The following is a 21509-nucleotide window of genomic DNA, read 5'->3' on the forward strand; positions in this document are numbered from 1 at the left end:
ATCAAAAAGCAAAATTTCGTTGATATTTCTTCCACTTTTTTGTGCATCGTCTTACCTAGACGGTTATCGAACCGTTAACTTGTCACTGCCCCATACCACGATAGTAATGACGCGGCTCGGATAAAATTGGTTCATTTTACTAGTTAAGCTTATTTTAGATTGTTTTTTTTTATTGTAAAGCCACACGTTTGTTGTGACCAGTTTCTTAATAAAGACTTCTACTACTACTACTACTACTACTACTACTTCCATTAAGTGCCATACTTGGAAAATCAGGAGAGAAAATAAACCAATCAAAATTGAAATATTTGGATTAAATTTACAGCGCGCGCTAGCTCGCGCTCGATGGCGTAATCTTGTTTTTGAACAAGCTTGGTTGAATAAAGTTGAATTTGGGTACATTCTCCTGTTTTATCGTCGTTAAGTAGTCTGTAGAACATCACTTGGATACGCTTAATGAATTTCTTTAGTTTCTGTAAGAAAATTACCGCGTTTAGGTCGGAATTCACGTAACTCACCGCAAACACGAAAATGTTGTTGCGTGTGTCATTACGTGTGTAGCGCATTCGTGCACAAACTCTTCGTGTTTCCAAATATGGTACTTGGCAAAACTGAATATTCAAACGCTGTGAACGCGCGTTACACGTTTCAACCCTTATGAGTTTCTGCTAATAGTTATAATGATGGTTCTTACACCTGTCACATATCAATTTCAAACGTGATCACAATGTCAAATATCGGATAGAAACGCACTCAATCGTACTATGAAATCCATTTCCGAAGCGATGAAGACAATAAATTTATCATTGTTGCTGTGGATCAGATACTTACAGATATTCCAAGCGTGGTGAACAACAGAACAACTCGTTTGGCAAATACAGTATTTCGTTGTAAGAGAGATCCCTTAATATATTTTTAAATGGAAACATTTTATTAGTCTCTGACTTCACTACAGCAAGGCAGGCTAAGTAAACTATATAAAATTCCATAAAATTCTAAATCAGAGTGAATTTGACAGTTGAGACAAATATACATGCTTAGAATAAAATACTGAAATTTCAAATAGGCCTTATGCATGATAACGTCATAAGCTAAAAATTCACCACCAAGCCTCGTTTACGCAAATTATTCGCAACCTTTCGCCACCTTCATGCAGTTTTCACATGGGTATTCTTTACTTCTTTGCTCCTTTGGGAGTTCGTCATAATAATATTCACAACTTTGCACTTTGAAAGCGAGGCTTGGTGGTGAAACAAGCAAGTCCGACGTAAACATGCATAAGGGCTACTGTAGCGCTGGGGTAATCAATTCTGTCTTAAAAAAGAAAAAATTCCTTGTTCCCACAAAGTCGTACCCCACGACTATATATCCCTCACCCCCTTGGTTTCCATGGCGGGACCAAACGTTGGAATGATCACCACTGTGATAAACATTTTCATAGCTTGTAACTAACTCCCCCAACGAATCCTGGTTTATAGTACACGCTTTTTCTCCAGATATGCATCCCCCGTGAGATTTTGCCCCGAAAAAAAAAAAAGAAGAAAAATCCCTTGGTTTACGAATAATTTTCATTTAGCTCTGCGTCTTTTCAGTTATAAATCACGGATGATGAAAAAAATGTGGTAAATAAAAACGTGGCTCAATTGTCGCTAAGCGATTGAGTCACGGATGTTCTTATCACAGTTTGACGTCTTTTGTAATTTATAACTGAACTGACAAAAGGCAAAATGGAATCTATTTGTTTTATACAATAAGAGACGAAAGTAACGCCATACTCCTTGTTTCTGATTGGTTTGTTCTGAGCATGCGCACGCAAGTTATCCTAGACTCTCTCTTCTCGCGCCTGGGTTCAACCCCTTTAAAGGGCCCGCGGAAGAGAGAGTTTAGGGACTGGACTGAATTGGACTATGAATTTGCGAAAGTCACATCACGGGTGACGCAGTGACGTCACCTGAACATCAGTACTGTAACATACCGTATTTACTCGAATAAGCGCCGCCCCCGAATAAGCGCCGCCCTCGAATAAGCGCCGCATTCGGGACAAAAAAGTTAATAAGCGCCGCCCCCGAATAAGCGCCGCAGTGCCGATGCGGCGCTTACTCGAGGAATTCCTTATAACGAAAAATAGCACTACAAACAAACTCTAAACAGCTTTGGAAATTCCTTATCATCAAAAGCGTTGTTTTGCAGCTCAAAGTTATTATGTTTTACCGCTCGCCTATTATTATTTTCTATCCAAAATTCTATCCTTCTTTTAGTTACTGTAGAAGTTTCGTTTCGATTAGATTCTTTGCGACGTCCAAATTTTAAATAAGCGCCGCCCTCAAATAAACGCCGCCCTCGAATAAGCGCCGCACTAGTGGCGCGAAAAATTAAATAAGCGCCGCGGCGCTTATTCGAGTAAATACGGTATGGCAGACATCAAGCAGTCGTAAGGCGCGCGGTATCTCGGTTACTGTATAATGCCTAAGTGCATAGCACCATTCTCATGACTACAAACTCATGCAACGTTTTCAGTGCAAAGCGCTTTATTTCACTTACAGATACTGTAAATTTATCAGACTGGCAAACAATCTTTTAGGCAGAAATGTTATGGTGTTTGATGACAAATATCTGTGAAAAACACATTCAACAACAAAAAAACGAGAAAAATACCAAAAAATACAAACAATAACAAATTACTAACAACGCTTTAGAAGTATTATTTAGTTCTTCATAAGTTTCAACCCATGCAAACATCCCCTCTGAGTTTATTGTTTCGGTAAACCCATAAGATAAATTCTCTATTTAACAAATAGACTTCATTTTGCTGTGCGTCTGTTTAGTTATAGATCACAGATAACGACGTATCTTCTCATGACTACAAAGTTATGCAAGCTTCTTAGAGCAGCACGCCTCATTTCACTTACAGAGACTGCAAATGTACGCGGCAAACACTCTTTTAGGCAGAAATGTAATAGGGTTTGATGAAAATATATCTGTGAATAATTCATAAAATACCACGGTAGGGGTATGAATTTGCTTGTCCGTCCGAGGGTTAAATACGTTGTTCGCTTTTCATGATTTCAGTCAAACTCATGCAAACAGTTTTCAGTGCAGAGCTTCTCATTTCACTTACAGATACTGCAAATTTATCAGATTGGCAAACACTCTTTTAGGCAGAAATGTTATGGCGTTTGACGACAAATCTCTGTGAAAAAAAAAACATACATAAAGATGGATAACAGGCATCAAGCAATCATACACACGCGGTATCTCTGTTATTAGGTAATGCTTAACCCTGGGATCTACAAAGGATTGAGGTGGACACCACCCCTCCCCCAACGAGGATTTTTCCAAATTTTGATAAGAGGATTTACTATATAATGCTGAAACCTTTAGTAGTTGTTCATTCATCCCTTACGAAAAGTTTGATATGTCAACTAAGTGTCCATGAGTTTTGACGTTGCATGGCAACGTCATAATTACAAGTTGGTTTTTTAACCGGATGTTCGTGTATTTTACACCATTTGAAAGATGACCAGAATAGTTCATAAAACGTATCAAGATCGTTATGGTCTTGAAAGAAATGGCCTTAGAATGTAAAAAATAAAAAGGTTTAAAAATGTTTGTTTCTCCGTATATAGCAGGTATACCCCTAAACTATAGCTAATTGTCTAACTCTCAGTGTCGCGGTTAATTTCAGTTATATATGTTGCTTCTCATATTCTGTTTCCGGAAAAAATGTTTCAAAAGTTATATGAGAGGTCAATCAAGTTACAAATAGGTGAGAGGAACTATTTTATGTTCTAAAATGGAAAACTGCAGATCTCTTTGTGGCAAAATTCAAATTAATTAAACAAATATTGACCAAGTTATAACATTATGTGCCAAATGGCACTATCAGGGCTTAAAAGGTTAATCAAAATTGTAGGATTTGTTTAATTTTACATTCCATTGACATATTAACATTTTAGCTTCATTTTGCATCCATTTCCATTTTTATCTGTCCTCCTACGAAAACTGTAAAATCCAAAATGGCGGATACTAGATGGCGGCTCCCATAACGTCATATGACGTCACAGTTAATTAAAGTAATGTCATCTTGTAAAGTAAGCTAATGGCTTTCTACTTAGTGGAAAATAATTTCGCTGCGCGTTTGTAAAACGAAAAGCGTGGGGGATCCATGCACCACAACCCCTCCCTCTTGTACCACGGCGGGAGTATGAATTTGCTTGCACGTCCGAGGGTTAAGAGCACAGGTTTCCTACGGTCAAACATATGTCGGTAAGAGTCCTTAAATGGATTTCGCTCATACTCTTACCATGGGTAGGCCTTAATATAAAATAAATCACAGTATACTTTGTTTGGCTAAATATATATTTGTTTTCGAGAAAATCGATAATTCTAAAATCCAGCAAAATTGACGCTTTCGGAGCTCAAAATTTATGCCGAGTTTGTTAGCTTCGCGTCGAAAAATAAAGCACTCTGGAAGAAAAATACCTATTTAATATCGAAGAATAACATCAAATTAGTACGTCGAAAGCAATTTCTGCTCTTAAAGTCTTTTTATTTACAAAATATAATTAAGTTTATTCGACACACTTTTGATTTAATTCAAAATAGGTCAAACTTATCGCTTTATTTAAGTATGAGCGAAGCGAAATAAATGGCCGAAAATTTGGTGTTAGACAGATAAATGATTGTTCTTTTCGATACTAAAAGGATTTCCTGGAGAAATGATTTAGTGCGATGCTTTCAGATCTCAAAGTTGCTTAAAATTCGTTAATTTAACCGACCGTGACATTGTTGATCTTATCAACATTATGTAAACATTCCACGCAAAGGTTAATTTTCCCCATGTGAACTTCAACTGAGTAAAATAAAAACATAGACTTGCTTACCGTGGTGTTCGCTGATACATTGTAAATCCTGTTTTCCTCATTTACGACAAAACCTAAGCCCTCGGCGAAGCTGTTATCCAATTTTCTTGACGCGCCATTTGTAACTGATTTCCACGTCTTGAAGTGACAGTTCTTTTCCATGCATTCTTGAAAACAGTCCTGAGTCTTAACTGATCAGTGTAAACAGGAATACGAAGTACTTTGCTTTAAATCAACTTAAAGCTTAGCAGCAGTGGTAGATAAATCGATACGGCCGGCGAATCTTCGTTTCGAAAACCGCCATTTGAGATTTGTCGCCCCTTTGTCCTGCGGTATGCAGATAATTAATTCACACTTGAGTAACTTCCGGCACATGAAATCGACAACCACCGTGACCAGATAGCACCCTCCTTTTCGAAATATTGGTCGAGGCACTATTTTTATCATTTTAACATAAGCTCTCAATGAAGAACTTTTGGGCTGAACTTGTAATTAAGTTTCACTTCAGTAATTAACCACCGTTCGAGAGAGTTGTTAAATGGTTGCATGAAAGCGCTTTTAACTTCCGGGTCGAAAGTTCTTCTGTTGCGTTGCTTCACTTTGTTTCATATTTTTTATCCAGTTCTTACCCTTGTTCAAATTCTTGTCCCTTCTTCAGTGGAAAATTTGAAACGACGTTAAAATCCCTATAAGACGGAGATCTCTTTTAGACGAACTGAGTTGGAGCCGGTCCCGAAGGTACCCGTTTCAGAGAGAGTTGGCTGTATACAAAGCCTTAGATGGCGTCGTTAGATCCGTCTCCCGTGAATGTCAGTTAAAAATATATATTCCGCTGTGTAGTCTAGCCTGTAAACAAGCTCTCCTTCTTTCTCCTGTGGAGGATTGGGCGAAATAAAAGCGGGAAGGAAAGGTGGGGAAGGGGTGGGGAAAAAAGGGACCATATATCATGTATATGCAGTTGTAATACCAGTCACGGTAAACAATTTATAATAAAACGCTGAACATTTATGACTGTATAAAAAATTATTGGTGTAAAAATTAAGGAAAGGGTGCTTTTCACTTCATTAGATTAAGCTAGGTGAAGAAAAGTACACGTAATCAGAAGTTTGTTATGGACTTCTGACGTGATGCCATATTTTGTATTTATTTCTGCAAAGTACAACAAAGCATTTATACCAAAGTAGCATTATTAAAAAAAATGAGCATAATTACAGTTGAGCATTATATCGGACAAAAAACAAGCATTGTTAGAAGCATAACATTCCCTTTTTACCAGCGTAATTGGAAGGGCCTCTGGTATTCAGTTAGAAAGAACTTGCATTCAAAAGATACCGCGTTCTAGAAACAAGTCACCCCGTTTTGGCTGCTGATATTTTGGAACTTTTGTGTGTTCAAAATACCATATCTCGTTCTAGATATCGTCTGATATTGAAAATCCCGTTCTAGATCGGGAACCCAAAACCACGACCTCATTGGACGGCACAGAGCCGTTTTTGGGGAATACCCCAGCTTCGACAACTCCTTCCTAATAAAGTTCGCCTATTGAATTGAGAATTAAGGTGATTATAAAGTCATTACTTTATATCTCTTGTTGTTTGGAAACTTGAGTCGTACTATAATTATAACCGTCTTATTTATGAAGGAATAGACTGCGGATAATATTTGAAACTTAAACCGTTTTCCCCTAATAGCTTCCAAATCAACTCAAAAACACACCGGAAAACAGGTTTAAAAACAAAATATTTATGTAATGACTATGATATTTTTAAAACATTTGGGTTCCCTGACGGCGAGGCGCTTGTCCCTCCCCGCAAGCTCTGGCGGGGGGCACCTTCCCTTGTTTACGCCGGACCCCAACAGAATATATACATGGTCATATTTTTTAACATTCACGGAAGACGGATCCAACGATAACATCTTAGATTTTGCTTTCACCTGTTTTGCCTTGACCTAATCAAGAACTTGGACAAAGGTAAGAACAAAAAAAACTATAAAGCGAAGCAACGCAACAGAAGAACCTTAGACCCGGGAGTTAAAAGCGCTGTCATGCAACTATTTAGCAACTTTCACAAACGGTAGCTACCTGAAGTGAAACTTAATTACATGTTCAGCCCAAAAGTTTTTCATTTAGAGCTTATATTAATATAGCAATAATATGGTGCCTCAACCAATACTATACCAAAACGCAGGGTGCTATCTGGGATCTGGTCACGGCGGTTGTCGATTTCATGTGCCGGAAGTTACGCAAGTGTGAAATACATTATCTGCACACCGCATGACAAAGGGCCGACAAATCTCAGTTTTCGAAAAGAAGATTTGCCGGCCGAATCGATTTATCAACCACTGCTACTGTCCGGAACGTTTCGGTCCGATTTTCGGATAGGATATGCCTTCTAATTACACGGATAGGATAGGCCTTCTGTTTACACGGGGCCGTTCTGGAACTGGTGCGGGACGGAACCAAAACTGGACCTGCTATTTTGCAGGTCAAGTTATGGAACCGTTCCGGACCGGTTCCAGAACCGTCCTGTGTAAACACATGGATCGGTGCCAAACGCTTCCGTGTAAACAGAGGCTGATCCGGTCCGGTCCAGTTCGGAACGGCTCCGGTCCGGTCCCGTGTAAACGTAGCCTAGCTGGTTAGAGTATAAAAATGACTGAAAAAACGGCAAGGACAGGACTAACACCAGGTGTCCGTCTTATAGAGATCTTCAATAAGGGAGAGTTGACTCTACAACTGTTTTGCCTTAGCCTAATCAAGAATTTGAACAAGGGAAAGAACTGGATAAAAAATATGCAGCAAAGCGAAGCAACGCAACAGAAGAACTTTCGACCCGGAAGTTAAAAGCGCTTTCATGCAACCATTTAACAACTCTCTCGAACGGTGGCTAATTACTGAAGTGAAACTTAATTACAAGTTCAGCCCAAAAGTTCTTCATTGAGAGCTTATGTTAAAATGATAAAAATAGTGCCTCGACCAATATTTCGAAAAGGAGGGTGCTATCTGGTCACGGTGGTTGTCGATTTCATGTGCCGGAAGTTACTCAAGTGTGAATTAATTATCTGCATACCGCAGGACAAAGGGGCGACAAATCTCAAATGGCGGTTTTCGAAACGAAGATTCGCCGGCCGTATCGATTTATCTACCACTGCTGCTAAGCTTTAAGTTGATTTAAAGCAAAGTACTTCGTATTCCTGTTTACACTGATCAGTTAAGACTCAGGACTGTTTTCAAGAATGCATGGAAAAGAACTGTCACTTCAAGACGTGGAAATCAGTTACAAATGGCGCGTCAAGAAAATTGGATAACAGCTTCGCCGAGGGCTTAGGTTTTGTCGAAAAATGAGGAAAACAGGATTTACAATGTATCAGCGAACACCACGGTAAGCAAGTCTATGTTTTTATTTTACTCAGTTGAAGTTCACATGGGGAAAATTAACCTTTGCGTGGAATGTTTACATAATGTTGATAAGATCAACAATGTCACGGTCGGTTAAATTAACGAATTTTAAGCAACTTTGAGATCTGAAAGCATCGCACTAAATCATTTCTCCAGGAAATCCTTTTAGTATCGAAAAGAACAATCATTTATCTGTCTAACACCAAATTTTCGGCCATTTATTTCGCTTCGCTCATACTTAAATAAAGCGATAAGTTTGACCTATTTTGAATTAAATCAAAAGTGTGTCGAATAAACTTAATTATATTTTGTAAATAAAAGGACTTTAAGAGCAGAAATTGCTTTCGACGTACTAATTTGATGTTATTCTTCGATATTAAATAGGTATTTTTCTTCCAGAGTGCTTTATTTTTCGACGCGAAGCTAACAAACTCGGCATAAATTTTGAGCTCCGAAAGCGTCAATTTTGCTGGATTTTAGAATTATCGATTTTCTCGAAAACAAATCGATATTTAGCCAAACAAAGTATACTGTGATTTATTTTATATTAAGGCCTACCCATGGTAAGAGAATGAGCGAAATCCATTACAGGGCTCTTGCCAAGAATTTTCATTTTTGTTTGAAATTTGTGCATATGTCCTCTTAATTGCGTTGTTCGCTTTTCATGATGTCAAACTCATGCAAAGTTTTTAGTGCTCCTCATTTCACTTACAGAGACTGCAAATTTATCAGATTGGCAAACAGTCTTTTAGGCAAAAATGTTATGGCGTTTGATGACAAAAATCTGTGAAAAAAACATGCAACTCATTGCAATAACGTTGTCACAGAAAAAGACAAAAAGAATAAAGGTAAATAGGAATTAATAAGCGTAGTTTTATAACTGGTAGCATTTACAGAACACTCACGAGTTTTTATCTGCACACTTTGAACCCACTTTTTTATTCTGTAACAAGATAAGTTGATTTATTCGTATTTTTAGGCATTTTGAGGCCATTTGTACGAATAAATTTCAAGCATGCGCTTAATTAATTCCTAGTTGACTTTTTCACTTTTTTCTAATGACAACTTTATTGCAATTAGGTGTACATAAAGATGGATGACAGGCATAAAGCAATCATAGCGTTCGCGGTATCTCGATTATTTTTTTTTATTATTTTTTTTTTTTTATTGAAGAGAATTCAGTAGACTTTACAATATTAATTATTAAAAAAAGAAGACGAAACAAAAAAAATACAATATTGATAGTACAAAGAAAAATTTACACAATTTCGCTACATATAAGTACAAGTACAAAGTTGGATTACAACAGAATGTTCTAAATACAATTTTTAGTGGAAACAAGGGGAAAAAAGGAAGAAAGTAGGAGAAAAGGCGGGTGGCACATTCTAAGTGGAAACATTTTGAGGCGGTAGAGCGCTTAATGTTGTCCATTTTGATCTAAATTTCAACAAGGTGTTGTTTTTAAAAGCGATTCTGCTTTCCCAAAGGATTTTGTCTTTGAGAACGAGATAAAAAATTTCAAAGCTTGGGGGGCTGTTATCCAACCAAGCTTGGAAGATGTGATATTTTCCGATGATTAGAACATGGTTTAAGGCGTAAAATTTAGTACAGTCTCGTTTATAGCCGTACAGAATATCTGTCACGTTTAAAGAACAATTCTCAGATCGTTTCTCGTTCCACCAAATAACAATTTCACGCCAAAAATTTTGCGTAATGGGGCATTCATACAAAAGATGAGCTAAAGTTTCGTCGGGAAAATTGCAGCGCTCGCAGCGAGGTGACGTTTTCAGTCCCATTTTAAAAAGACGTTTGTTTGTGGGAAGGATGCCATGAATGATTTTATATTGGAAACATCTAAGTTTGTTTTCTACCGTGACTTTAAAAGGCAATTGGTAGATAGCTTTCGGGGATAGGTTTTTTCCGACTAGTTCTAGTTCTATATTTGGGGGTTTAAGAACTTTCAAAACAAAATGTTCGCGAGCGATTTTGGCAGTGACATTAGAGGGTGTTAGGTCATCTCTGACAGTCTTATTGGAGGGTATATGCTGAGTATTTAAAAGGGAGTTTTTCCAACCACTAGGGATTGCCGAGAGGAGGCCGAAATATTTTAAGAAATTCACTTTTAGACCATATTTCTTTTGAAATTCGTCTCTGGAGAAGAACCTACCATCTTCCAAAAGGTCGCGTATTTTTATCACACCCTTTTGATACCATGTCATAAAAAAAATCGCTTTTCCATCTATTCTAATAAATCGGTTGTTCCAAATGATTTCATTCCGGTATTCATCAGCAGATGAGGGGTCTGTAGAGTGTATCTCCTGCCAGGCCGAAAGTAGGTATCTCGATTATTGTTTAATGCCCCAATTAAATAGTCCCTTCTCGTGGCAACGCTTCATTTCTCTTACAGATGCTCCAGGTTAATCAGATTGACAAACACTGTTTTAGATAGAAATGTAATAGCGTTTGATACTTTTTGATCAATTCATTAGTAGAAACGTACCGCTGCCAGATTTGCAGTACAAGCATGCTTCGTCGCACTTACAGCTTTTGCAAATTTGTCAGATTGCCAAACACTCTTTCAGGCAGTCTTGCAATAGCGTTTGATGACAAATTTCTGTAAAAATACATATTTAATAAAATTCCAATAACTAACTACGCTTTATATGTTGTGTTAAGTTTCTCATAAAAACGTAAACCTATGCAAGGCTTTCCATTGTCTCTACAAGGTACAGTTTTCCTTCGGGGAGAAACAAAGAAATGCGGTCTTATTTACAATCTTTAACATGAGTAAATAAATTCGCAATGAATTTCAAAACGGAAGTTTCCGAATTCTTTTCAGTTGGCAAGCTCTGATCATTGTATCACTTCGCTAACTTGCAAACTTTGCAGTCATTTATTGTGGTGACTGATTCCGGCGATGATTTCTTGGATTCTCCCCCCCCCTCCCTGAACTTACTATTGTACATGAAATATATCTTTTGCGTCTTAAGCAACTTGATTTATATAACAAGGTTTTTTGTGTCCTCCCAACATCCCTCATATGTCTGTTGCACTGGTGAAGCCACAAAAAGCCAGGGCCGAAACCAGACCTTTGCCATAGACGAGGCAAAATCTTGATAGTGGGTTCTGGGGGCATGCCCTCCAAAAAAATTTGAAATCTAGAAGCTCTGAATCGCTCTCAGAGACATTTTTCATTAGGTATTTCTTGAGAAAAATCTTGTTCAACTGGGTATTAAATTTCCAACAAAACATTCTTTTTTTATTTTGGGTTAAAATTAAGACGAGTCAAGTGCCTCGTCTTGCCTCTTGCTAGTTACGGGCCTGAAAGCGGCGAACTATTATTCTATTTCATGTTATGTTTCTCGTCAACATATAACCATTTGGTTTCTGGTGCAGATTGTCTTGTTTTACCTTCAGATCCTTCAATTTTGTCGAATTTCAAAGACTCCTTGGAAATGAACAATCGAGCAAGTTTAATGATTACAATCAACAGTCTTAGATTTACATTTAGAGGGGCGGTGGTTGTTAGTGTGCAGACTGGGGGGGGTGGTCGGGGCACTGCGTTGTGTTCTCTCATAGTGCCTCTCTCCACCCAGGTGTATTAATGGGACCCAGGTGTATAAAATAGGTACCGACGTATTTACTGGTAGTGGGTAACCCTGCAATTGACTAGCATCCCACCTAGGGGGAAGTAGAAATACTCCTAGCCGCTTAATGCTACAGAAACCGGGAGAAGCTCCGGCCTGATGAGCCACTTGGCTCGACAGCAGGCTTTACCTTACCTTTTTAGATTGGTATTAAATTACATAATATTAAGTTTCCTAGTGTGCTTTTATTTACTTACAGATTCCATAAATGTTTTAGGCTGGCAAACACTTTGTCAGATAGTAATGTGATAACGTTTGATGACAATTCCCTATGAAAATGCACAATTCAATAAGTGAAGTGCAAATAGTACATAGGATCGAATTTAAAAAAAAAAAAAGTTTGGATGCAGGGGACCACGCAACGAAGAGTAAAACTGCTTGGCTTGTCTGCTGCCGGAACACTTGTTCAAGAAACGCTCGAACCAGAAGTCACTCTAAGTGTTAAATGAATAAAAACAAATTGATTGCAAGGCTGGTACAACGGCAGGAGGGCAAAGCAAGTCTTCTTCAGGGTTAGTACTATAATATAAGGAAAATAACGAAAATAATAATAATAATAATAATAATAATAATAATAATAATAATAGTAAATAATAAAGATGGTAAATTTTAAGCTCGGTAATAAATAATAAAGATAAGATGTTCTACATGACACGAGCATGGGACAAAGAAAAAATTCTGAGTCCCCGACGGGAATCGAACCCATGGCCTCCCAGATACCGGTTGGGCGAACCAGATAATAATAACATAAGGAAAATAATACAGTGTCATTGATTATTTTCCTTATATTATAGTACTAGCCCTGAAGAAGACTAGCTTTGCTAGTTGAAATATTGGCCAATAAATCTTGCCCTCCTGCCGTTGTACCTTGCAATCAATCTGATTTTATCGATTTTAATGTATAACATATTTCGTTTTTTTGTTTTATCAGAAACTCATAAGATTCAGATTTGTCAAGTTCTGTATTTGGATGTACGAAGAGTTTGCACGCGAATGCGCTATACACGTAATGTCACACGCAACAACATTTTCGGTTTTGCAGTAAGTTACTTGAATTCTTACCTTAACGCCGTAAATTTCTTACAGAGACTAAAGATGTTCATAACGTGTATCAAAGTGAAGTTGTCTCAACTACTTAAAGTTGACGAAACAAGAGAATTTAACCAAATTTAACTTTAGTGAACCAAACGTGTTCAAAAACAATCAATCCAAATATTGGAATTTTGATTATTACCTATTTTTCTTCTCGTGGAAACGAATGTGCAAACGCTTTGTACAATACGGATTATAGGGAAATACACCTTTAAACCCTTATGGGTTTCTGCTTTATAACGTGCGACGTTTCCAGGGCAGTAAACCTTTTTTCACTTACAAATAACGTAACGTTGTCACATTGGTAAACACTCTGTCTGGTAGAACTCTAATAGCATTTGATGACAAATCTCTGTGGAAATTCACGATGCAATAAGTAGAACACGTTTTGGTATACTTTTTCATTACTTCACGCCTTTCATTGGTATAAGAATACCCCAACAAGGCTTGCAGTGTAAGTGTGCTTCGTTTCACTTACAGCTCTATTAATTTCGGCAGATTACCAAACACTCGAACAGGAAGAAATGAAATGGCGTTTGAAGACAAATCCCTGTGAAAATACATAATGCAATAAGCGGAACACGTTTTTTTCAAAATGTGGGAAGGAAAACTGCTTTGCAGTTAAGTGTCCAAAGCGGAGCATTTTTTTTTTCACTTACAGCCAAAGTAAATTTCTTATGCTGTCAAACACTGCGTCGGGTAGAAGTGTAATACCGTTTGATGACCAATCTCTGCAGTGAAGATACATAATGCTTTAAAAAGAGAAGATTTGACAAACATTATTTTTATCTTTTTTTTCATGAGTGTGAAATCCTCGATAAGTCGATCGAACGCTCCAGTAGTGGGAATCACGAAAACGAGGAATCTGTTTAACGTGAAATTAGATAAATAATATTATTTACTAAAGGTTGAATCTCTGAATAAAGTATTTGGAATTGAAAAAAAAATAATTAATTATCAAGAAAATCAGTACAAGCCAAAATCTTTTAAGGCAGATGGACGAACACTTTGATTGAATTGTAAATATCAAAGAAAAACAGGAACACGGTACCAGTCAATGTGGGCTTTACTAGACCGACATCCCCTTTCGTTTTATTTTTAAATTTCCACCTCAGCGATTTTAAAACAGACTAAGTCGCGCGGGATCCCTTGCCATTAAACACATTTGAGATTATTCCATGGAAAATGCGCGCGTACGATTTGTATTCACGAATTTAGTAGAATAGGAAAATGAACGAGTGAGCGCAGCGAACGAGATTATTTTCTGACACAACTAAACAAAACAAGTGAATAAAAATCGTACAAAACATTTTTCATGGTGTAATTTTCAGATGCCGAGGTTTTTACAAAGCAAAATCGCTCGACGTTTTATCAGTTACGCGCGTGTTTAGGAAGCCCATTTATCTGCCATAAACTAAAATAACTAAAACATCTGTTTGTCCTTCAAATCAAAAGTTTAATGAAGTAACACAAGAAATAAGATGTCAATTTACTGATACTATCACAACTTTGACAGAAACAACTTTTGATAGAAAACCTAACTGAGGCTTGTAGTACAAAACCTGCAAATTTGAGTTCAGTATATATTTTTAATCAGATTAAAACAGCGGTAAACGCTGAATAACTCAACGGCGAACTCGAACAAACTTTTTTAAGTCAAGAAAACAGTCTACCAAAACCAAGGACAAAACTTGCTGTGTCTTAGTCGTCATCTGAACCCAAACTCGCTACACTCCCTCGGTGTGAAGACGCCGGCTCGTATTCTTGTTCTTCCTTTGTGCGAATTTACTCAAAGGTTTATTCAACTTCGCAGGAGGAATTTCGGCTATGTCGCTACGTGCTTCCCCTTTTGTTTAAAGAAACGCTGTCAAAAAGGCCGTCTTGTTTAGTTTTCTTTATAGTGTTTTGATTTTCCTGTTCTGCAATATCAAAAGACTCAATGGAGCCGTTTATAAAATTGAGACACGAACTTTGAACTTGTCTTCGCCATGTCGCCATTGTTTTCGACGAGAGTTCAAAATGGCGATACGGTGTTGTTCACTAGTGGATTTTTGTCGTTCGCGTTTGTGATTGGACGAACGACGTTTTTTCACAAGTGAGTTTTCAACGTTCACATTTCCTACTGGCTAATGCATTTTTCGTATCATCTGTAAGCAATCGTTTTTTCGTGAGTAAATCTCAGTATCTATGATACAAAGACAGATTTCACTAGGCAGCTAGCAGCACTAAGCGTTTGTGTTCTGGGTTAAAAAGACATCAAAAAGTGCCACACTGCATTTATAATACGCACAGTTTTTGAAGATAGACGGCGTTTGCAAGGATCTCGTTTGATAGGAAGGTTATCATGTTATTTCCTAGAAACCTAAAAATCAATTAGAAAACGGTAATTATCATGCATTTTTTTGTGTACCTTCTTTGGAGATGGTTTATGCATAGTATACCAATCATTACTTTCTTCTCAAAAAATATTTTCATGAGTAATCAAAATAACAATACGATAACTGTTCAACGATCGTTTATCAGAATGCTCGAAGGAAAAATGCTAAAAGAACTGTTTCTTTTTAAAGATAATAAAATTTACATATAACAACATAGACTTGCTCCGCGTCACTCGCTTTGCTTGCAAAATAAAGGGTGCGCGCGTGCTTGAAAAACAAAATGGCGGCGGAATGATCGACTTGTCTCACCTGTAGCGCGCCAATTCTGAAATGTGGCGTCACCGGTGGATTTTTTTTTCACCGGTGAGGATATAGAGATTAGCTAATGTAATCTAGCTTCTCTTTTGTCTGTCAGTCATAATACTGTACACGAGCTGAGCCAGAACGGCTAATACTATGTACAAATGTTAAGAAGAAGGAGTCTGTGTAGGCCCGTCACCCACTTTTTACCAAGCTTGTTTCATTCAACTTACAGCCTTTTCAAATTTCTCGAACTGGCAAAAACTCTGTCAGGTAAAAACGTAATAGCGTTTGAAGACAAAAACCTTAAAAAATATAATGCAATTAATGAGAAATCCTACGCAACAGGGCAAAGATGTATTTATTAGTTAGTATTTGAATTGAACCCACAACACAAAAGAAGGACAGGAAGCCCAGGCAGACATGGAGGCGCACTCGTATAGCAGACTTTAAAGAAAAGGATATCTTGTGCAGCTGTCAAGAAGGTAGCCCGAGACAGGACTAGATGAAAAGCGATGGGGACGGAATTATGTTCCTTAAGGGACTAGGAAGCCTAAAGAAGAAAGAAAGATTATAATAACTAGTACTAGTGTTCCTTCTGGTCAGGCTAGTTGATGCATTGGCCAATTTGACTGTGAAGGAGTACCTACTCTTTCCTTTCCGAAATTTTTAAGAGTTTCCACAGTTGTTCCGAAGACTAACGAATAATCGCAACGATCAGTAACCTAAAGTAGTCTGAAGACGAACCGCAAGGTTATGTAAAGCTTACAGTCTTGAAACGTCACCACATGTATGGTAATATGCTTCTCTAATGTTATTCAATATCCAAAAAAACTCACAAGACCTTCTCGTACAATTCATGAGTTCTTGGCACTTGTTGTACAATGGCTGTGCATTACATGACTTTGTAAACTTTTTGTCACAGCCTCGCTTTGAGAATAAAGTAGCTCTTGTCTTCCGCCATCTTACACACGTGGCGAAGTATAAATTTTCGTCTTCATCCGTTTGTTTCTCCCAATATCCCTCCATTTTTCGTACATGGTGGCAGCGATACCGAGCTAACCTGCCTCAATAACTAAAATAATGCTGTCGTCCCAATGCAGAATGGACCTCGGACAAGGTGTTTGAAGAAATAAAGCATTTCTTAACACCAGCTCCAGTGTTGGCCTGCATTAAATTTTGTAAGGAGCAGTCTATGCAGTTTGATGCCAGTAGGCAAGGTTTAGAAACCGCACTTCTACAAGCAGGAAAGCCACAAGCCTGTGCCAGCAGAGCTCTCAGCAACACCGAAACAATATTCGCGACAATCGAGAAGGAGATGCCAGTGATTGTATTTGCTGTCGAGATGTGGCACCAGCAAACTTTTCGTAGACACGTAACCGTCTACTAAGACCACAAGTCATCAACAAATCGAACATGGAGGTGTCATGTTAGGTTCAGTATCTGAATGACAAAGAAATGTACCTAGCAGACACTTTCAACCGACCATACCTCCATCAAACCAGCGAAGACGCACAAACTTAAAACTTACCTTGACCTACCTCGTGATTGTTGAGAGATCCGTCAACACACCAACTGTGATCCAACTCTACAGAAAATGAAGCAAACTATCTAAAAAGGATGGCCAGAGGACAAGTCCCTACTACTCGATCCCTCTTGTTGCAACATACTTTAGCCTCCATGATATATACTGGTAGTTACTAATAGCCTCATCTTCCGAGCCCGAGAACATGTGTTCAAGTCCGGTATGAACAAAGAGTTAAAAACGTAGGGGAAATATGTGAAGCATGGAGAGTTCTAGCAGACACGATACAGGGTTCTCTTGTGATCAATTAAATTCCTTGACAAGCTTGTGACAAAACTGGGTGTGATCCGTTCTCGTACCAATTGGTAAAGGTTACCTCGTCACTGTCTGCTACAAGTCCAACGTCTAGGAGCTTGAACGTGTCCCTGATACCAACGGTGAAGAGATAGCTGAAAGCCCACCTTGCTTGATATGGAGTTCCCAAACAGCTGAACTGACATGGGCCTCAGTTTGTATTAAGTGAATTTGACAACTTTGGCAAGAGCTGGACATAGTTAATACCACCATGTCACCTCACCACTGCAGGTGCATGCTGCCAGGCGCATGCTGCGTATAACTGTCATATCAGGAAAAGACCAATAAATTGCCTTGCTCAATACCAGGAATGCTCCGAAACAAGGCACGGACAGCGGCCCCACTCAACGTCTCGTGGAAAATAGGACCAGAACCCTGCAGCCAAACAAAAAGTCTCAGCTGGAGCCAAAACTTCCCTGAGGCCGTCACGAAATGGAACATGTACAGCTTCATATAAATCAGAAAAGATAGGCAAAATACTAAAATACTAACACAAAGGACCAAAGTGCCCAACCCTGGCCTGTGCCAAACACAGCATACGACTTGACCTCCACGGCACGAGTCTTGCAGCGCAATGCCAGCCCACAGACTCGCCTTGCAGAAACAACTCCTCAGACCAACCCTTCTTAGTCAGGAGTGATGACGCTTTCCTGGTCAGGCCGTGTCATTAAGCCACTAGCCAGACTGAAAGACTAGAATACTCACTTGAACAATTTCTCTGTTACTTACCTCAAGAACTGGATATAATCCAGCATAGAGACTTTAACACTTTGATTAACGCGTTTTCCTCAGTTTATTATTACATAACTACTTTTTTAATGGGAAGGATGCTAATGGGGAGGATGCTAAAATGACTATGTATCAAATAACGTGTTACACCTGACGTCACAGTCTCGCTTTGCGCATAAAGCTGTTTTTATTGTCTACCATCTCATTCACCTGGCGAAGCGTAAAATTATCGTGTTCATTCGTGTGTTTTTCCACAATATTCAAGTACATCTGATATTGTTACAGTCCTGTTTTGGAAGTAGTCAAATTGCACTCACTTAAAGGCTCGTGCAAGTTTAAGAACTTTCAATACAACACTTTTATCAATAAATCACGAACTGTACTAAAATTCGTACGATTTCCTAAACAACCAAGTAGCCCCTTTCTCCCACTCCGATCAATACGATTTTTTTTTAGTTCATAATATTTCATCTGTCGTGACTTCAAACCTCTAAAAGGCATTTAACTTACATTCTCACAGATCGACAAAATACACTACCAGGTCAAAAGAAAATATAAATAGAGAGAAAATACAAAATGCAAGTAGCGAAAAACCTTTTTGTCAACCCATTACATTATATTACGTTTTTCATTGGTATAGACGTACCCTTATAAGATTTGCAGTGCAAGTGTACTTCGTCTCACTTACAGCAGTAGTAAATTTGTCAGATTGGCAAACACTCTGTCTGGGAGAAGTGAAATAGCATTTGAAGACAAACCCCTGTGAAAATATTTAATGCAAAAAGTAAAACACGTTTGCGCCTTTCATAGGTATAAACGTAACCGTACAAGATTTGCAGTGTGTTTGCTTCGTTTTACTTACAGCACTTCTAAATTTGTCAAATTACCAAACACTCCGACAGGAAGAACTGAAATATCGTTTGAAGACAAATCCCTGTGAAAAAACATAATGCAATAAGCGAAACACTTCTTGGTATAACTGTTCATTGCACCGTGCTCTTCATTATTGCAGTTTTCAGTGAAATGCGAACTCTTAAATTCAAAATACAACTAACGATTGCGTTTTTCGCTGCCGTCAGCCAACGAACCATAAAAATTCTGAAACAAACAAAATGGATCGAAATCCACCAATCACAACTGACAGACGTGAACTTTTGACCCAATTGAAGTGAACTTCTGTTTCCTGAGAGGTCCGTAAGATCATTGACGGCAACAAAAAGCGTAAACCGTTGGTTGAAGATTGAATTTCAGACTTCGCATTTCACTGAAAACCGCAATAGTATAAACATACCCCTACAAGATTTACAGTGCAAGCGTGCAGCTTTTCACTTACAGCTTTTCTAAATTTGTCAGATTACCAAACACTCGGACAGGAAGAAAAGAAATAGCGTTTGAAGACAAATCCCTGTGAAAATGCATAATACAATAAGCGAAACACGTTCTATACTTGTAAACTTGTTCACTACTTCGTGCTTTTCACAAGTAAAAACGTAACCTTACAAGATTTGCAGTGCAAATGTGCTTCGTTTTACTTACAGCAATTGTAAATTTGTTAGATTGCCAAAAACTCTGACAGGAAGAAACAAAATAGCGTTTGAAGACAAATCCCTGTTAAAATAAATAATACAAACTTTGTATAGCGTAATTGTTCATTGCTTCGTGTTCTCATTAGTATAAAAATACCCCTACAAGATTTGCAGTGCAAGCATGCTCCGTATCACTTACAGCTCTAGCAAATTTGTCAAATTGCCAAACACTCTGTCTGGAAGAAATGAAATGGCATTTGATGACAAATCCCTGTGAAAAAAAAAAAAACATTACTAATAGTGAAACACGTTTTGTATAATTCTTCGTCACTTTGCGTTCAGTTTCATTTATTGGAAAAACGCAGCACTTTAAGATTTGCAGTGCATGTTTGCCCCGTTTCACTTACAGCTCTAGTAAATTTGTCAGATTGCCAAACACTCTGTCAGGAAGAAATGAGATGGCGTTTGAAGACAAGTCCCTATAAAAGTACACAAAGCTATTAGTGAAACACGTTTTGTATAATTCGTCATCACTTTCCGTTTTTCATCAGTATTTACGTAACACTTCAAGATTTGTAGTGCTTGTTTGATCTGTTTCACTTACAGAAGAACCAAACTTTTCAGAATACCAGGTAAATGTAACCTAATTATCAAATTCTATAAATAAAATTAAACCTCGGGTAGCTATTGTGATATACCCGGAAAATTAGTACCAGTAATCACATGATTTCGAGTGCAATTTGGAATAAATAAGCACGAGTAAATTTTTCAAAGGCTAACAAAATTGCACGAGCCCGCAGGGCAAGTGCAATTTGTACCCTTTGAAAAATTTACAAGTGCTTATTTATTCCAAATTGCACGAGAAAAATCATGTGATTACTTGTTAATAATATACAAGCGACAATTTCGGTCACGCTTTGATAATTTTCGTGACAACTTCAGAGTAGCGCCTGGCTAAAAATTTTGACGTGTGAATTCATGCGTAAATATTCATTCACTCTCTGGAAGTGCTGCATGAAAAGTTTTCAGAACAGTCTTTTGACTCTTTTCGCCGTTGAATTTGAAGAATGTGAATGACAAAGCAAGGAAAAAATTCCTAAGGTTCTGCTGCTGTTCTTGGCTGAATTTTTTTTGGTACGTTTTATCAGTGCTGTGTTTGTGTTCGCTCGAACAGAAATCAACCTCAGTTCAACACATGTTGCTCTAGCTGACAAATTAGTCAAACTAGAATACCGAACTGAAATACTGAACTATAAAAATCTACCGAACGGATTTTCTTAGTACAGATGAGCACTCTGCTACAACTCCGCATTGCTACCTGATTTCACTGGACGTTTTACAGGTTAGATTTGCCTCTTACAGTTGTAAAACTATCTTTTGTGCCTTTTGTTGTTGAGCGAGCTTTTAAATAAACAAGCTTCGGCTATTATTAAACAATCATGAAATGAAATGCTTGCTCCTTCTGTGTTCAAAACTAGGTAACCGGTTCCTTGGAAGTCTGGTCAGTACTTCTTCGCGTTTCGCTTCAGAGAAGTGAAGCAATGTTTCGGCGAGAATTTTAATTTACTATAGGCCGTCGGCCGTGAGCTTATTTCGAGTTTAGTTTATGTCTTGTCCTCTTTGCCTTTTTGATAATTCTACGTCTTTTACAGTAAGTAATGTTTGTTGTTCTTCTGTACTTTGCGTCGTTTTCAAG

The 21509-nt window shown here is 38.0% G+C and overlaps 1 protein-coding gene across 1 annotated transcript; it reads right to left on the reverse strand.

Annotated features, from left to right (window-relative positions):
- Positions 1-2951: 2951 nt before the first annotated feature.
- On the reverse strand, positions 2952-19706 carry LOC144633412 (uncharacterized). Its single transcript, XM_078492290.1, has 9 exons — positions 19621-19706; positions 19150-19221; positions 18976-19047; positions 13480-13551; positions 13282-13353; positions 12107-12178; positions 10805-10876; positions 8975-9046; positions 2952-3190 (listed from the first exon to the last, which is right to left on the reverse strand). Exons 1-9 carry the CDS (start codon positions 19704-19706, stop codon positions 3115-3117), a joined length of 666 nt encoding a protein of 221 aa, XP_078348416.1. The 3' UTR covers positions 2952-3114.
- Positions 19707-21509: the final 1803 nt, after the last annotated feature.

This window comes from Oculina patagonica, chromosome 12 (genome assembly GCF_052425735.1).
Source record: "Oculina patagonica isolate OP01 chromosome 12, crgOcupat, whole genome shotgun sequence".
NCBI classification, from domain to species: Eukaryota; Metazoa; Cnidaria; class Anthozoa; order Scleractinia; family Oculinidae; genus Oculina; species Oculina patagonica.